The sequence below is a fragment of the Solea solea genome, chromosome 16 (assembly GCF_958295425.1).
Source record: "Solea solea chromosome 16, fSolSol10.1, whole genome shotgun sequence".
In the NCBI taxonomy this organism is placed as follows: domain Eukaryota; kingdom Metazoa; phylum Chordata; class Actinopteri; order Pleuronectiformes; family Soleidae; genus Solea; species Solea solea.
Genome location: NC_081149.1, coordinates 12,918,633 through 12,937,378, shown reverse-complemented (window position 1 = coordinate 12,937,378; position 18,746 = coordinate 12,918,633). Strand labels below are relative to the sequence as shown.

At 41.3% G+C, this 18,746-nt stretch overlaps 1 protein-coding gene across 3 annotated transcripts; it reads left to right on the top strand.

Moving 5' to 3' along the window:
* Positions 1–287: 287 nt before the first annotated feature.
* Positions 288–16,898, top strand: prkacaa (protein kinase, cAMP-dependent, catalytic, alpha, genome duplicate a). 3 transcript variants are annotated; one of them, XM_058654195.1, is made up of 10 exons: positions 288–1,099; positions 8,597–8,658; positions 9,167–9,295; positions 9,640–9,738; positions 9,832–9,914; positions 10,008–10,134; positions 10,224–10,319; positions 10,974–11,096; positions 11,982–12,146; positions 13,678–16,898. In XM_058654195.1, exons 1-10 carry the CDS (start codon positions 1,054–1,056, stop codon positions 13,801–13,803), a joined length of 1,056 nt encoding a protein of 351 aa, XP_058510178.1. In that variant the 5' UTR covers positions 288–1,053; the 3' UTR covers positions 13,804–16,898. The 3 variants fall into 3 exon arrangements, with proteins under 3 accessions (XP_058510178.1, XP_058510179.1, XP_058510180.1); XM_058654196.1 differs by lacking the exon at positions 288–1,099 and adding an exon at positions 3,522–3,660; XM_058654197.1 differs by lacking the exon at positions 288–1,099 and adding an exon at positions 5,809–5,947.
* The last annotated feature ends 1,848 nt before the right edge of the window (positions 16,899–18,746 follow it).

Here is an 18,746-nt window from a genome sequence, read left to right as displayed (position 1 = left end):
TTTTAATTGGTTGACACTTGAAAGCCAGACGTGTTGTTTTAGATTTCGCATGAAACCCACTCAGATAAATACAATATTAATATATTGCAATAAAATAAAAATAAATGGGGAAAAAACGTTTTGGGCGTATAGGTTACTAGCAAGTCCGGGAGGCGGGACAAAGCAATGTTAACTGACGAATCGCATCAATGCAATGGTTGGATGTGTTGACGCTCAACCAATCAGCATTCGACTTGCAGCCACTGTCACGCAAATGTCTGCGAATGTAACGAATCAGAGCGAGCCAAAGGCGGGACCCGCTGGATGGATGACTGGAGTTTCCCTTGCGGTCTGAAGATTAATGGAAGGGTCTGTTGATTTTAGTAATCGACTATCAGGTGATCGGTACCATTGCACTTGACGGCTGGATTAGGAATGAATGGAGGGGCATCCATTTGAAACAACCATCGGGGGAAATCGCGAATAACCCTGGTACCACTTTTTGTTATCCTGGCCTCAACTGAAGAAGGCCTGCCTACATAGAGATAGCACCTAGGTAGGTCAGGCCAGGATACGACTGCGAGGGACGCTAACAGCTAACACTAGCCTGCTCGTTTGACAGACGGAAAACGGCTTTCGACGGTCTGTCCAATGGTTCTGACTGGATGTTAGATAAAACAAGCCTTGTCTGGGAATAAAGAACAGCCGAGCGTCGTCTCAACTTGCAGACTCTCGCAAGTGGAAATTGACAGGCTAAAGCTATTAAGCTAACGTTCGCTGTCCATCTCTGCTAGTGTTAGCCGCCGTGCTAGACTAGCTAACTCAAAGCGTTAGTTCCAGCTGCGGACTTGGATAAGACACTCGCTCGCCTCGAGTGTTTCTGGATCAGTTGTGCGAAGGTGCTTGAAGACGCGCACAGTTACACACTATAATTATTTAATAATGATAGCTGTTAGCTAGTAGCCAGCTTGTGAACACATCGACTGCGGTAAGAGGAGGTATCGCATCACTCTACGACTTGTGAAGGAAAACTCAGCCCGAACCCAGGGAGTCCACTATCGGCCTGCTGCCATCATGGGCAACACGCCCACCGCAAAGAAGGGCAATGAGATGGAGAGCGGTGAGTAGCCTTTACCCGCAGCTACAGCATTAGCAGCTGGCTGTATCATGCCAATGAGTCTGAGTTGTATTCATTTCCTGTTTGCAAATACAGCCTATTATACACATGCAATACACCAAGACCCAGAGATTCCCCCACAGAAACGCCACATTTCACTTATTATCAAGCTGCAAAACATTGTTGTACTGTCAACTTCAGGCGAACGACACAAGCGACCGTGTATGTCCACATGCAGTGTAAACTTCAGGCTAGCTGTCTTACAGTGGAGGATGTTAAATTATTTTCCTCGGCGATTATGTGTGAAAAGCTCGTGATCAAAAGCCTCAGGTTATGTCTAGAGGTACCAGTGAGGATGACAGAAACTGGCCTTGTACAACAGTCACAGGTTTCTTTGTGGTTTGTTGAGTTCTGATCTCTTTTTTTTCACCCTTAGAGCAAACGGTTGTGAATGGGTGCACACACTGTGCAAACATAAACCCTGATGTGGAGTTGTTGATGAAGAAAATAGACATTTAAATAAAATATAGGTAGCTCACCAATCAGGCAAATTTTTAGAAAATGCTTATTACTAACTTATATCATTTACGTTTTTTGAACTATTTTCATCCAAAATGTATTTGTAAAATACATATAAATGCAGCATATACAGGTTGTGCAGAAGTGTTCAATAATGTTTAACAAATGTGTGTATCATTTGTAACCATTTTATCATTAGGAGAAACCCATATCTTTTGACCTCTATTTTTAAAGGTCCAGTGTGTAAGAATTGGTAACATCTAAGGGTGAGACTGCAGATTCTAACTAATGAGGGAATAATCTGCTCATCCCGTTCTTTCCCAAGAGAGATGGGGATCTTTCAGTTGCCTTAGCATACCAGAAAGGATGTTGGTTTTCTTTATTTAATAAGCAGCTTCTTCAAAGTATGAAAACTGTCTGGTTTGGCCATTCATATTGCAGTTGAAAAAATGTGGTGCAAGATGGCCCTAGCCTAAAGTACATTTCAACAGACATACATATGGGTATTATATTCAACTTCTGCTTATAAGTGCTCCTAAATATTATCAACTGTGTCTTTAAGTAATGCAGAAATTTGAATTAAGAATACAAGTACGCCCATGTGAAATGTTTCACCTTGTCGTATCAAAGCTAGTGTTGACCAGAAAGCTGAGAGTTTGATGGTTACTGAACTGAGGGGAGTTGGTTGTTATCAGTGAAGAAAAAACACACAGGACAGGGTCATATGATGCACAAGGGCAATCCTCTTCAGGCACAAACTAGGAGTAGAGGAGTCTCTTGAACATCATGTGATGAGCAGCATTTAGAACAAGGACACTTGTATGTGTCACTGAGTACACGTGTGGAAATGTTGATGTGCGTGTTAGGCAGCAAGGGATGCTGTGGTGTCGCGAATCAGTTTGCATGCTTTTGCTCCCTACAGCCTTTTCATTTTTTGTTGTTGAGCTTGTTAAGCATATTGAATTACATTTTTATTCCTGGCACATTAAAAAAAGAATGGACCTCATTGTTGAGTACTAAGTGGGGTTCAAAGGATCGATAACTTAATTGTAAATTTTAGTCCAAGCATTAGGGTTGCCTTCCTCCAATCGGGTTCACTGGCCTCAGAGAAGAATAGTGAGGCCACAGTTCTGTGTTTTTATCCATGACACTATAAGTAGCATGCAAGTGTGCGAAGTTTGAACAGGTATCTGCAAAATGAGTTTTAGCTCCTTGCTGCTGCTAGAGTGTAGATGTGAAGAATGGCCGTCAGTCCCTCTGTAATTTTAACCCATTACTGGTTACTCCTGTAACATGCATGGCCCATGACTTCAGGTGTTGTGAAAGTTTGTTTTTGTGTGTTTTGGGGGTTGTGGATGTGAAAGCTAAACTATAGGAGGTAATGCTTTGGGTTTGCTTTACATCACTCAGCCCATTAGAACCCAACCTGATCCTCAGTCCAAATGTAGACCAGGGCCTAACTCAGGAGTGAAATTTTCCACAGAGCATCTAGAGATCAATTTCAACATGGCTGCTGGCTTTGGTTTCTACAGAAAACGGAAAAAGTGTTGAGAGCTGGTTCGAGCGTGCAGGCTCTCTTTCCTCTGAACTTCCCAGGCTGCTGAAGACAAGCAGAGAGCTTCCACTCCACTTATAAAGAGCTGATTTCTGGCCCACAGGAAGAAGCAGGGCGGACAGACACTGTGAACTGAAGCAGGAAGTGAAGGAGCAAGGAAGGTCCAGCCCAGGCTGAGCACTGTTGTTCATTGCCTTTGTTTCTCTATGGGCTAAACACAGGCAGCCAGGATAGTATTAAGTTTTGTCCCAGACCACGCTGTTGCTATCATATATTCTGGATTTTGCTGTTCGTTAATCCAACCGGACATACTGCAGTGTTGTGACTCTACACAGACTGTCAGCTGGCTTCCTCCAGCCTTTTAAGATGTCTGTTATTCACAGGCTGGCAGGAAGGCTGTTTCATCGGACTGGGCCTTATTTAGGGGACACAGGCTGTGGAGAAGACAGACATGACCAACCACAGGAGGAGCTAAAGGCTTGCTACTGGAGTGAGTTTTCATTGTGAAGTTGGTCAGGAACATGGGTTAGTGGTGGAGTTGTGGCTAATGCTGTGGCCCACAAGTGTAGCCTGGCAAGTTGTGCTCAAGTTCATATGTATAACTGAGTTTTCTTTATTTGTCAATGTCGTAATCTCATGGCCTGATGAGTTGAGTTTTTTTTTTACATAGGTATGTTAGGCCAGAAGCCGAGATATGTGTGTGTAAATGCGTATATCCACTTATACAAGTGCACACATGCAGCCGTTTGTCTTTGCTTTGTTACCTTTTGTTTTCCAGTTACTGTTCAAACAAAGCATTTTAACACTTTTAGCCTTTAACTGTTTACACTGTGGAGTGATGAACCTATGCAAACATTCACAGACTGAGACACTACATTTTTCAAGTAGTGCTGTTCTGTCTGAAAGTGTTCATGCTTAAAAAAACAGGCAGATATTTAACAAGTCCTCACAACCAGTCAAAGGGGCTGGATGGATATATAGTATGTGTTTTACATTCATCTATATAATGAGATGGAACCCGCACAAAGTGCAACTCCCTCCGTCTATAAATATCTTAATGGTTCATGTCCTGCCCCTGCTCTGCACGCAGCTGGTTTGCTTAACAGGGGCAGGTTTGTATTTTGGATCGCTCATCACTTCCTGTCTCCAGTAAAAAGGGGCTTTGTTATAAGTCTTCACTAATTACCAATTACCTTACGGTTGAAATGCCTGCTCAGATAAGCTCACCATGTTGTTGCCACAGGTAGCCAAACATGCTGCCTGTGAACAATCCTGAGATGCATAGTCCAGCGGCAGGCCCAGCAATAGTGAGGATTGAGTTCAGTGATCACAAGCGGAAAGGGAGTGGCTGGTAGAGAGAATCCCTTTGTTTGTTTGTTGTTATTACTCATATAATGTTGTTTGGTTTGATAGACGTTGCTGCTGAAATGTCATGCTCTCTGCAATAAATAAAGCATGGTAGTATACCGTGCTATAGAAATTAAGGGCCAAGAATAGCCAAAACTTAGATAAACAATATTATTTCCATGTAAAATGTTTGTGCACCAATCTACGAAGTTATGATTTAGCTTCCTACCAATTTTGAAAACGGGTAGGTTTGTAAAGGATATTTGATGATGCACTGTCATTGTTCAGCTTTAAAGTTTCTTTTTCTCCATGTGTTGATACACTCCAGGTTTGACTTCCTGATCCTTGTGAATGAGCACTTTAAATAAATCATTGCATGATGGAAAATGCTGCATGCATTTTGAATTGATTAAATTACAAAACACAGCTGGGAAATAATTCAATAACTAATAAGTTTTCTTTAACTTTCACCCATGAGCAATAATACATCTATAAAAGATATTCCCAGTGTAGCACCGGGACTGATTTACAGTCGAATGTCGGTCAGGTTGCCCTAATATAACCCTTCTGTCCCTGTGTCAGAGTGGGGTTCATGAAGCCTCAGGGAGAGATGCAAGATTGATTTTTGGACAATCAATTCAGCATTGTCATTACAGATTGAGTCGCTGTTGTTTTTGGACAGGGAGAGGAAGTTTCCTGGTCGTTTGTGCCCTTCTGTGATGCCTTACTTTTATGTTTTGTAATTGCAGATGTGACTTTGTCTGATTGATCCACTAATTAGGGAAAGAATGTTCCATCGCATCTAAATGGTATCTAGTTTATCTGAAGGGTCATTTACACAGGCCTAGTTTTCCATGGGAGTTTCTTTCTGGGCTGGACAAATATACCAACTACTCTTTTATACTCCTCCCCCTGATGATTATGCCCCAGTTTAGATCAATATGGAGCTTCTCTGTATGCGCGTGTGTGGTTGACATGAGAGGGAACGGCAGAGAGTACTTTGTGTGGAGAATAAATATTGATACAAACCAAGCAAGGGTCCAATTGATCTGTGTGAGTGTAACAGGAGCAGTGCTGCTCTCTGTGCTACGTTTGCCTGGACGTGGACGCATCTTTGAAGTTGATCCGAGGCAAAGTGGCGGTCACAGGAAACACTGAAGCCATCCTTCCAGTGAAAACACTTGACTGGTTTCTGTGGTTGAGTAGGGCTGCTGATCTGACCCCCGGGGCTCTCACAGGGGCAGGATAGGTCATGAGTCACTGGCTGTGAGGAAATAAGAAAAAGTGTGGAGACTCTGCAGGGCTAATGTGTGACAGGAAGAGCTCCAGAAGGCATGCAGGGAAGAGGGAGTCGTCATCGTCCTCAAGTGAATCAGGGTCACGCCTTGCAGATGCGGTAGCACCAGAGGTACCCATAGTCATCCCAGATGGTAAGGGCTTCAGGAGTAACTTTCCATGGGTGGTAATGGCTGCCAAGCCTCCATAAGGGAATCTTACTGAAGAGCAAGATATTTTCTTAAAGTTGTTGATTTCGCCATTCTGCTTCCAGCTACATCAACAGCAGTACCTAAACATCTCTTCTTGACCAGCTTCATGTCAGAACAGGAATATAATTCCATTTGTGGCATTTTGTGCTTAGAAGTAGGAGTTGAGCAACTTTCCTGGGAAATGTTTTCTCCCCAGCAACCAGACTGCATCCAGTGCTCTCTGTGGGAGCAACAGTGCTCTCAACATGTTTATGCGAACTTTGGTCTTTGTCGTTCTTGCTGGCCCTCTCCCATCCCATTGTTGAAGCTGCTGGTCTTAAGAGAATTAGCAGAAAATCCCATTTGGTGGAGAAGAATTTTCATTAATGTGTGTTCTGTGTTGGAGGCCAATGTTGTTACAATCGATCTACACCAAATTATTATTTGTCTTATTAGTACAAGTGTCCATTGATTTGAATATTTGTATTACAAAGTTAAAGAGTAGATTACAATGCACTTTCATTATTGACTACTGACTGGCTTTATTTCAACTGTGCCCATGGCTGCTGTTTTGCATTGATCACCGAACCACATTCTACATTATCCTCGCATTGTTTGTGTCGCCACTTTGTTTCAGTGGTAATTAATTACTATAATATATTCATTTGATTATTGTAATCATCCACATTGGACGCACTTGGTTCTTGTTTTTCTCGTTCTTAGGTCTTTGCGTCTTCACTGGTTTGACCGTTGGAGTAGTGCACGTCACGTCTGCAAATCTGCGGGCGCTGCTTTGTGTTTTGAGTTGTACTCCATCTTGTTTGCAGCTGTCTTGCCTTACGAGTTCAGCGTTGCCACTGCCTCCATTATCTGTCTTTACATAAAACAAATCACTTCCAGTGTGCAGCGTGGTTATGCCGCTGACGTGACCCAACACGTCGTGAAATAAGTTGACAATGGTTTGAATGTAACTGAAAATGTGTTTTGTATTTTAAATTTTGAATTTGAACTTCTCTTTACACTTGTATATGGACAAAACTAATACCGCTACAGTCAAGCTGCAGCCTTTGGCAACTGGAAAATCAACAAGCAATTTTTTTTATAACTGATTATGTGCTGTCACTGCATCAGTAGATAATCATGGATGTCCTCATTGCAATGCATCATGGAAACAAATCTTTCCAACACTCCCTAATTGTGAAATCTTTTGTCCAAACTACGAAAGTAGCATTTAGTAGCTGTGCCATTTTCTCTCCATAAATATTCACTGTACTGTAGCAATCAAGAGTTTAAATTGCTGTAAAATGACCACCTCAAACTTCTTGTGTCCTGGGATAACAGTAGAACGAGCACTGTTTCCTCAACTGTAGTGGCAGCTAGTGTCCCTTTAAACTAGCTCACAGATGGTATGGAGGAATGAGGAAGGTCTGGTTATCTTCGTGTTCCCACAGAGCACAGCGCTTAACCTCATAAAGATAAAGGCAACACAAGTGAACTTCTCCATATGACACGATGTGTGCTATGGCTGTCGGTGTGTTCAGTCGTTGGCCAATTATAACATGTGCATGTGTGTTTTTGCTTTGCCAAGTCAAACACTGCACTAAGATGCATTGTAGCATTGTGTTAAATTGCGCTCTTGGCACTGATGCATACACCCCCCCCCCCCCCCCCCCCCCCCCCATCTATTTTTCATCTCCCACAATGGTGGATGCATAAGTGGGTAAGCTGTGTAACTGTAGGTTTAATGAGATGGAAGTCGACTGTGTCAAACTATAAAAAGTTTTTTTTGACATTTTAAACAACTATGGTATTTTCTTGTTGGCACCCTAAAGCTGTGGGAACTATATCATCTATAGCAATGTCCACATTCTGCCTTCTTCTAGATATGAGTTATTGGACCACCATGTTTTTGCAATATACAAACTAGTGTTGATGCTTACTGAAGGCTACATAAGTTCTCCAACACAATTGGAAGTGAATGTTGAGGTGAGGGATATTCCACTGCAACATGCAACTTCACCAATAAATGTTGCTGAATTTTACATACACCCTTACTCATACATATTTAGCGTTGGCTTTAATAAATTGATGTGTCAGGCTGGTGCCTTGCTTGAAATGGTTCTCCCAAAATCTCACTTTTGCTTGCAGGTTTTTCCCTCTCGCAGAGATGCTATGTATTTTTGCTGCATTGCATGGAGTTGATTTAACAAGCCTCACTCCTGCAGAGAAGCATACCCCACCCCACATCATCACCCTGACACGACCATAATTCACACTGAGTTCACAAGATGATGTTCAGGCAGCCTTTGGTTCTTGCGCAACATTGCATTAGTTTGATGGCTTAAACTCATGTCTGGGGCATCTGGTTAACTGTTGCTGAACACATTTCTTCAGTTGCAGCCATGAGAGCCTAAAGCTTTTTTCCGTTTTCCTCAAAACCAAATACACCTGTTAGACATTGCATTTGGAGCTTTGTTTAACTTCACACTCTGACACCGATGTGTTGTAAAACACTAATATACTGATGTTTTATTCTCTGGGTTTTGGTTTTTAGTCTGTCTCGGGATGTTTAAAACTATTCCTAATGAACATCCATTTTGTCTCTAATTGCAGTGAAGGAGTTTCTCGCCAAAGCCAAAGAAGATTTCCTGAAGAAATGGGAGAATCCATTACAGGTGAGAAAGAGAATCATAATAGTTTTTCATTGTTTTATCCCGTTATTACCCACCATTGTATAAATGCATTGTTTATTATGTGAATATTTTTTTGCTAACAGTGTGTTTTTGTGTGTGCTGAGACACATAATGTGATGATGATGATGATGCTCTATATAATGCATCATGAAATGAGCAGGCTTGTTTTCATTTGCTTATTCACACACTCTCAGACGGTGAGAGCAGACTGGTTCATGATGAAATTAATTCCACTTCACCTCAAAGGGCTATTGCACCCTCTGCTGGGCTAATGTGGACATATAAATATTTACATGTCCATCTTCAATGGATGCACCGCTAACATGTGCTCCTCGACAAACATGTGCAGTTGCATTAGAACAATACGAGTTATGTTGTAACTGACGCATCGGGACATTCTAGTTGAATTATAATGCTTTTAAGTAGGACCATTTGTGGTATGTTGCTGGTAAAATGTTATGTCCATAACATCCATTTCTCTCCACCTCAGCAAACTGCAGCATTGGACCACTTTGAGCGTTTGAAGACCTTAGGCACTGGTTCGTTTGGTCGAGTCATGCTGGTTAAACACAAAGAGACGGGCCAGCATTTTGCCATGAAAATACTTGATAGACAGAAGGTACAGTAGTTGAAACTTGATACTCATTTAAATGCATGACTTATGGTGTATTCATTATCTTATAACATTAATGCAATGATAATATTTTGATATTATTCCATCGCTGGCTGGTCGCGTCATCCAAAAAAAAGGAATAATGACTGACTCCTACAGGCTCAGCTTCTTATTCTTATGCTGAATCACACATCCGTGTTACAGGGGTGTAAGAAAAAGATTAAAGGCATTTTTTAATAAGTTAGTCATTCTCTTTTTTTTTTTTTTTTCTTCCGTTTTTTAAAATGATTCATCAGCCGATTTAACAGCCTGTGCTTCCCGAATAATCCCTCCATCCTCCTCCCTCCCAGGTAGTGAAGCTGAAGCAGATAGAGCACACACTGAACGAGAAACGTATCCTGCAGGCCGTCAGCTTTCCCTTCCTGGTGCGCCTGGAGCACTCTTTTAAGGTATGTAAAACATTAAAAACGTCAGTCTTTTCCTCACAGCAGGTTTACCTCTTGCTTGCGTGTCAAATTATGCCTTCGCTCATGTTTCTGCAGGACAACAGTAATCTGTATATGATAATGGAGTATGTACCCGGGGGCGAAATGTTCTCACACTTAAGGAGAATCGGTAGATTTAGGTAAATTGACTCTTGGTTTACTTTACCAATATACTGAATTTATCTTGTGTGTGCAGCTGGTTGACTGTAAATATTGTGGCTGATGTTTTGCAGTGAACCACACGCCCGCTTCTATGCAGCCCAGATTGTACTGACCTTTGAGTACCTTCACTCACTTGATCTCATCTACCGAGATCTGAAGCCAGAGAACCTGCTCATCGACCACCAAGGTTACATACAGGCAAGGATCAGGAGTTAATATTTGTAGTAGATAAGTCTCTTCTTGCAGAGTGCGGTTATTACTCAGCCCTTTGCCCTCGCTTTCCTCAGGTAACAGATTTTGGATTTGCAAAACGGGTGAAAGGCCGAACCTGGACGCTCTGTGGGACTCCAGAGTACCTGGCACCGGAGATCATCCTCAGTAAGGTAGGTGTCTAGTTTGGCCCTTTTGTGAATAGTATGCAAGTGGCAACCAGTCATTGCGTAACCCATATAACGTCATCTGAAATCAGGCACCTACTGGACAGTACCAGCTGTCAATCACACTGTTGTGCGCTTATATGTGCCATATTCCATCATCTGTTTTCCTCTAAACATGAATGTAATATACAAAATCAACATCGGGAGCTATTGAAGAACCAGAACTAGCCTCTGAGACATTAACTCCTGTGTTTGCACTTGAACTTGTGGATTTGCAGGCCACACGAGGGCACTGCAAGATTCATTCATTCTGTTTTTGTTTGCAAAGACGAGTCTTTGTGAATCTGCTCAAGTTTGTTTTTTATCATACCTGGGTTTTATCCACATGGAAGCGGCACTTTTAAGAGCACTGAAGCGCTGTTTTGGAAAAGCGGGTTCCAGATCAATTGCGTGCATTACATAATACTTGTTTGAATAATATAAAGGTTTGCACACAACGGTGCAAGCTTTATGCAAATGCTCAACGTCTTCTGCTTTTTGTGTCTTAATTTGGACAACATTGGACGTCATGGAAAAAATGACAAATATCCTGCTTACTCTCTGGTAACTGTAGTTTGATGACATATTCATTTGGCGTTTTATGTGTTTTGTGTTTTCCAGGGTTACAATAAAGCAGTGGATTGGTGGGCTCTGGGAGTGCTGATATATGAGATGGCTGCTGGTTACCCACCCTTCTTTGCAGACCAGCCTATTCAGATTTACGAGAAGATTGTATCGGGGAAGGTGAGTCAACTGAAATGTTCCTAAAAACTTTCTTTAATTTCCTAATTTGTTCGTTAAACACGGTGAATAATGTTTGTTGAAGTGATTTGCGTTTCCTTTTTTTTTTATAACTACTTGTATGTTTTCATCACTTCCACCAATGAGCCCCTTATTTTTCCACTGGTAGTTAGTCCGCCATGTTTGTAATGTAGCCCAGAATGGACAAATCAAACAGGGAGGGCTTTTCATGATTTTAGGCTACTTTAAGGCCACTGTTGTTTTTTTACATGGTAGATTGTGCCCCAAAATCCCACACACTAGTCCTTTTAATGAATGAACATGAATTTGTTTTTGTTGTTGTTGTATTCCAAGTGCAGTGGTTGCCAAGGGTTTTTAACAAATTCTAAATCTTAAACCTTTATTTACTAAGCACATCTCTATTGGGAACTTGTTGTGGTAAACATAGCAGCCCCCAGATTTGTTTTTTATTGGGCAGATACAACAGTGTTATACAGATTATAAATCTCAGTAAATTATCTGACATGTGCGTGACTGCAGTACATGTCTTAATCTGGCAGCTGTATTATCTTTAGACACCGTAAATAAATAAATGCCTGCAGAACTTTCATCCAAAAAAAAATAGCAGTGGCAAGCGATAGCGTAGTTCATAGATGAGGAAGGTCAAAGGAAGGTTGAACGGTGCAAACAAGGTAGACGTGTCAAAACCAAGCAAATCAAATTTAAATTCAGCATTAGTGGGCATAATGTCACTGACACATAATGCTACGCATGACTGCTAGGCTTTTACACATCCACAGCTGTAGGTCAGAGGAAAGCATGAGCTAAAATCAAACCAACAGGTGGACCTGTGAAAGCGCACACTTACACAGCTTTTGCCGTTTGCAGGTTCGCTTTCCCTCTCACTTCAGCTCAGACCTGAAAGATCTGCTGAGAAATTTGCTTCAGGTGGATCTGACCAAGCGCTTTGGCAACCTCAGGAATGGAGTCAATGATATCAAGGGCCACAAGTGGTTTGCCACCACCGACTGGATTGCCATCTACCAGAGGAAGGTGAGGAGTCGGCCCTCGTACCTTGAGCAATGATGTGTTTGGTTCAGAGGGATTGCCTTTAGTCTTCGTCATGTGGCCTTACTTTAACAGACGGTGATACATTTAGAGGCTGATGGGAAGTTACACGAAATACATGAAACATGCCTTTCTCTCAGTTTCCCTTCTTAATGTAAAAGCTGGGGGATTCAGTCGTATTACTATACCAGTAAAAAAAAGTTCAGTTCCTTCCAACTTTTGTTCCACATAAAGCCAACTTTATTTGTAGTTCACCAATGAAGTTGTCAAAACAATTTCATAAAAATTGGTGATTAGTCCAAGGGTCCGAGCAGAGCTGAGATTAAATGCTGCACAGAGAGGGATCACCCCGCCAACAAGGACAGGGTACACATGTAATCAGTGTATACAAATAACAGTCAGTGCGCTTACATACATGTTTAGTTTTCTTAATGTCATGTTACCACGTTAGTCGGAATACAACTGTCTTAGTCAGACTGACATACCCGGATAATCCGATTGATAGTCCGATTACTCCTGCATGTATGTGCTTAGTCGGACTCGGTGCATGCACCAAAATTAGAAGTAGGAGATGACATGTAAACTGCTGTATGGTCAATAAATAGATTTTCACCTCATTTATACTCGGACTCAGTAAGTTGTCGGTTGCCTCAATTAAACTATGCATGTAAACGTACTGAGAGAAAATACTTGTCCTGCTAACGATACAGACTACAAACACAGACATGTGAATTTAATAGGACAAAATCACCAGATAAGAACTCTGGGTTGATATTAGTAATGCTTATTACATTATGCAATAAAAAAATCTTTGTTGTTCTGGTTTTTTTCCCCCCAGCAGTTTTTGAAATTCATTCTGAGAAATGAGGTTTGGTTTTAGAGAAAACAAATGATAAGCCTTCCAAGTATACGAGTGTGATTTCTTAACAGTGTAACACATCCCACTTTAATGTTGATTAATGAGTATAAATGTTTTTTAATTGTCTCTTTAATCTTCTGCAACCTGTATGTGAGGCATTCTTTGATGCCTTTGATCCTCTCTATTGGTGCTTTTCCACTGCAAAGTTCCAGCACGGCTCAACGCACTCTTTCTTCTTCATTTTTGTTAGCTTTTTTTTTGCTCTGGCGAGGTTCTGAGCGTTCTGAGCTCATACTAAATGATGTCAACACGGCTACTGATTGGCAGAGAGTGTCAACGGAAGAATCATGAGCCCGACGTCCGACACAGGAATCAAACCGAACAATGCCGAACTGTAGATCAGTTAAAAAGAATGTGTTAATTTCCAACTTTTAGCAAGGAAATATCTCAAATCTGGAGTCTGGTGTATTTAGCGTCAGCACGGCAGTTTCATGCAGCTGTGCTATAATGACTCCGCCCACGTTGAGGAGGTACTATAGTATTGGAAAACGATACCAAACCGAGTCGAGTCGTGCTGGAACTGCGTAGTGTAAAAGCGCCGCATGTGACTACACTGCATCACTCACTAGTGATTTGATTGTGTGTGTGTCTTTCCAGGTGGAAGCTCCCTTTATTCCCAAGTGCAAAGGCCCCGGTGACACGAGCAACTTTGACGACTACGAGGAAGAGGAAATCCGAGTCTCCTTCACAGAGAAGTGTGCAAAGGAGTTTGCCGAGTTCTAGTTTTTCAACGACGAGTAGGAAGAGAGAGCGAGGGAGAGAGACAGGCATTTAGAGAGTAAACGGGGGGTCTGAGGATGGGACGCGCTAGGGTGGACTGCTAACTTGCTTATTTATAATGACGACAACAATGTAAAATCCCCCCCCCCCCCCCCTACCGCAGTGGAAAATGTAGGCAAAGTGAAGAAAGATCCAGCAGAACCAGCAGTGTTGCCTTTTCTGATTGTTTCTCAACTGTTACTTGTTTGTTTTTATTTATCCCTCTTGTGTTTTGTGGCAGGGGCTTTGGGAGAACAGACGTAGGTTGTGGCTATTCAGCTTGACTTGGATCTTTCTGATGGTGTAATGACACATTTTAAGTCTTTGCAGGTTTGGTCATTGATTTTCTGTTGAGGTACTGAATCTGCTTGACTCCCCCCTCCCTCCCTCTCCCCCCCCCTTTTCTGAGCGGGCCCTCTCTACAGTCTTCAAGGAGTGATTGTTGTATCTCGTCACCATGCTCCCTCCCCCCCCCCCCCCATCTCTCCATACTGAATCTGTCCAAGCAATACCAAGTCCAACAGATGTGCCTATCATAATGCCAACTGGTTGGAAAACTGCGTCGGAAGCATTGGTGCAGAGCTTTGGCTGCGGTGGTGTCGGCCTTTAGTGACCGATTCGGTTGAAAGCTTGGGAAAAAAAAACTCTGCGCCGGCCTTTGTCTGCTCAGTGTGGCATGATTATTGGGTGGATGATGCACTCACTGTTTGCAGGTGAAGCAGTGGGGACCTCTCTGATCAAAATGATTTATCATAGTTAACTTTCATCTAGGTCTTACTGCTTTTTGGGGACCTGTAAGGAATGGTAAACAATGAGGTTTGTGTTTAAATTTGTCTTTTACTTAGCTGGATTTATTAGAGCATTTAAAAAAAAAAAAGAAAGAAAAGAAAATCCTACTGGTTATCATTTTGTTCTTTTTTCTTTGTCGATCTCTGTGCTTGCGTGTTATTTAGTGCTCAAGAGTTGGTTTAAAAAGCTATGATTTAGCAGCGACTAACATTGTGGTCACACTCCTGACTATTTATTTAATTCATAGTACATTTATATATATGTATGTATATATATATATATATATATATATATATATATATATATATACATATGATAGAGAGCATAAAATATCCATCTTTTTTCAATATTGTCTCATAGCTGTACATCGGAAATAGGATTTCATAAATAAATTGAATTTCCGCCAAATTTGCAAACTGAGAACACTGCAAAGTTTTCTGTGTGTAAAGGACGGTGATGGATTTTAATATTCAGAGGGGAGAAAAAAAAGTAGCAAAATGTTTCTTCGACACAAAATGTGCATGTTATTTTTGTACAATGTCACTTTTAAAGAGCGTCATGCTTTACTTGTGCTGAGGTACCTGAGATTGTGGAAGAACATGCGTAACTATTACAAGCGGACACTCAGCTGCTCTATTTGGAAAGACGGGACGAGATTCAGAGAGAGAGAGAGGTCTTTGACGTTCTTCTGGCCTTTTTGTTCACGATTATTTTCACTGAACTTGTGCGTCTCACCTTTGATGTTTTGGTTGTTTTGTTTTTTTTCTCTCCCCCCCACCCCCTCCTTTTTTCTTGTATATACCTTACATGTAACACCTTCACATAGACTTGCAGTCCGACCAAACATGGTGAGCTGTTTTGTGATTAGAGTGGGTTTTTGTTTGTTTTTTTTCTTCTTGTTTTTCAGCTTTCTATGTAACAAATTAAACTAATGAAGCTCTCATAAAGCTGTCCCCTTCTGCCAAGTTTATTTCTGTGGATGCAAGACAATCAGACCAAATCGTATTGCTGGTTTGTTGACTGAACACATTGTTTTGGTTTGATGAAGGATGTTTGCTTTCACCCTCCCCTCCCTCCACCCCCCCACACACACCACACCCCCTCCCCACACCCCCGTGGCCCCATAGGTGCTAGACTTTGTCCTCTCACTGAAAAGCTTCTGTGAACTGTTTTGACGTGCATCACTCTATTTGTCGAATCTTGTGTCATGACCTTTTTGTGAATGTTTCTAAATGATTTTTTTGGTTGGCTTGGGTAATTATTCATGCTGGGGGGGGGAGAGGGGCCTCTTAAATGTAATTGAGCGCAAATGCAGGATAACTTTTGAATGTCTTGGATTGTCTGTTGGAGATGTTTCACTGCTGTTTGGAAAATAAGAAAAAAATGATGTGTATTCTTTTATGATAAATATTCCTCTGGTGAGCTTGGTTTTTTCTTGCATGTTTTGTAAAGTGACCCAGCAGCAGGACATCTCCCTCTCCCGCGAACCTGAGACTAATGTTTGAGAACGCGCAGTTTCCACAGCCGACAGCCTCACGCCACCACCCGAACCTTTCATTCATGAGCGTCACGTTCAGCAATGCAGTGGATCGCCATCCTGTCCGGTCTTTTTGCAAATAGTGAAGCACATGCCACAACTATTTTTTCAAATCTCTTTATTTATTGTTGATTTCTTTCTTTTTTTTGCTCGTTCTTTTGTGTGAAGAGAGCACATGTATTATCTTTTATGTTCTGACTAATGACTAAATCAGAGTTGGTGGGTGGACGGCAATGCCACTGTCGCACAACACCTTTCTTTTCCAAAACTAATTGCCACTTGTCTCTCATTCTTTAATCAGCTAAACACTATCAAGTGATTTGTGCGCGTTTTGAGTTTGATTTTGTTCTTTCTTTCCCCCCCTCCTGTGTTTGCCTTCGATTTTCATCCGATTTTCACACACTCTTCATTCAGACATAACACTTTTTACATCGGAGATGTTTTGCGTTCGTATTTTCTAATTGTATTTTCAAAAAAAAGGATTTAAAAAAAACAAAGCAAAAACAGAACATTAATCTTTTCCTCATGACCTGGGTACAGTGATTGTGTAGTCTATTGTACCTTTTGGGAAACAATACTGTATATCCTTGCCTTTGACAGTCTTAACTATCTTACCCTCTGGAGAACTTGACAGATACCCTTAGAACACAATGAGTATGTTAAAAAAAAATATACATAAAGTAATATTTTGCAAAATGTATCATTCCAATAAAGTTTTACTTGTTAAGACTAATATGTCTGGGTTATATATTAACTCACTCCATCTTACTCAATGCCACACTCACTTTTTCTTTTCTTGTTTTTCATGCCATGTAACTGACGGAAGATCCTCCTCGTGACAGGATCAGTGGAGCAGAATGTTTTTGCAGGTGATGGTGGACGGATGCTGCATTTTCACTTTGCTGTCTAGTATTGTGGAGGTTTTAAGGAGGCTGCCAGGTGCAATTGAATAATGCAGTGTTGTGTTCATCCTGTCACAGTGTGGGATCAGTTACCAGCCAGCTCTCAGCACCCCTCTCCAAAATTACACACTCGGAGCTCCCGTCAGAAGTGCATCTTCCAGTGCGTTGAAGAATTTAATTTATAGTTGTAAATAAATGGGGGCGACGGTAGCTCAGTGGTAGGGTTCGATTCCTGGCGCCGCTCGTCTACATGCCCATGTGTCCTTGGGCAAGACACTTAACCCCACGTTGCTCCTGGCGCCTGTGTGTGAATGGGTGATGGAACAATGTGCTGCACATAGATGTGCTGTATGAAAGTGAGTGAATGGCAAAAACTGTATAGTGTACAGCAGCTTTGAGTGGTCATCAAGACTAGAAAGGTGCTATATAAATACAGAGCATTAAGCAATAAGAAAAAAAACTGAATAAGCTGTGCAATTAAGCAACACTTATTGGGGACGTTGCTAAGAAACACTCACCCTTCCAAGTGTGTTGGAGAACCTAATATATGCAGCCTTCAGTTAACTGTTGGCGTCAAAACTCAAAAGATATTCAGCTTGTCCTTTGTGGGCTCCCGTAAAGACATGGTGATCAGGGAACGCCTCCAACGAGCTGATAATGCATTTCAATTATTCCATCTTCAATTTACTGCCAAATGAAAACAATTCACCTACATTTTACACACTGGGCCTTTAAGATGCAGCTTCTTCTTTTGTTAACATTCACAGTAACAAATAAATAATTTGAGTTTAGTCATGTGCCGGCAAACCTGAGGTAATCACTGACACGATATATACTTTCATTGTTTAGTTTCAGGGGCGGAATTCTGAAATCAACACAGGTTTTTAGAGGAACCACCATGTTCAAGATTGAAAATACAACAAAGATTTCCTACCAAAGCAGTGATTGTGTGTCTAAATATTTTTGTTTTTATGAATAAGACTAAAGAAAGATTCCACCAAGGCTAAAAGTTCTTTTGTTTATTCATTTGCTTTCGTACTGAATTTGGATGCAGTTCACCACCAAAATCTAATCGTTTGTTCCCTGGGCCATGGCCTGCATCCTGAGCAAATTGTATTAATACTTTTAACTTGTTTGAGCTATGCCGCTCACGGAGAGACAGACAAACTAATTAAGGCAATAAATAAATAACCCTCACGGCAGAGGCAGACACACTTTTATTAATCCCTCGTTGGGGAAATTCAAATTAACACAGTGGTGTAGAGGGTAGCAGTAATGTGGCTTAAGAGGTAAGAAAGGATAGAAATAATAAGAATATAATCCTTCCAGTTTCAATAGGGTTCTTGCAACCTTGTTGCTCGAACCCTAATAAACAAAAATACTGTGTAAATATAGTAGAGGACCATGGCTCTCAAACTGTGGTACGTGTACCACAGGTGGTATGTGTGCTTCCTCTGGTGGTACTTGGAGGAAATTTGGAAATACTGTTCTGTAGAAAATGATAGGAAATTAAATAATTAGAGTCACCTGATCTCTTGCTACAGCTTAATCTAATTTTACTACCAGTATGTGAGGAAGAGGAGGAGGAGGATTATCTGATTGGGAATAAATCTGCCTCCTGTGAAAAGTCTGTACTGTACAAAGTCCTTTAAAAAGATCAATATTTTCCTCAGGCGTTA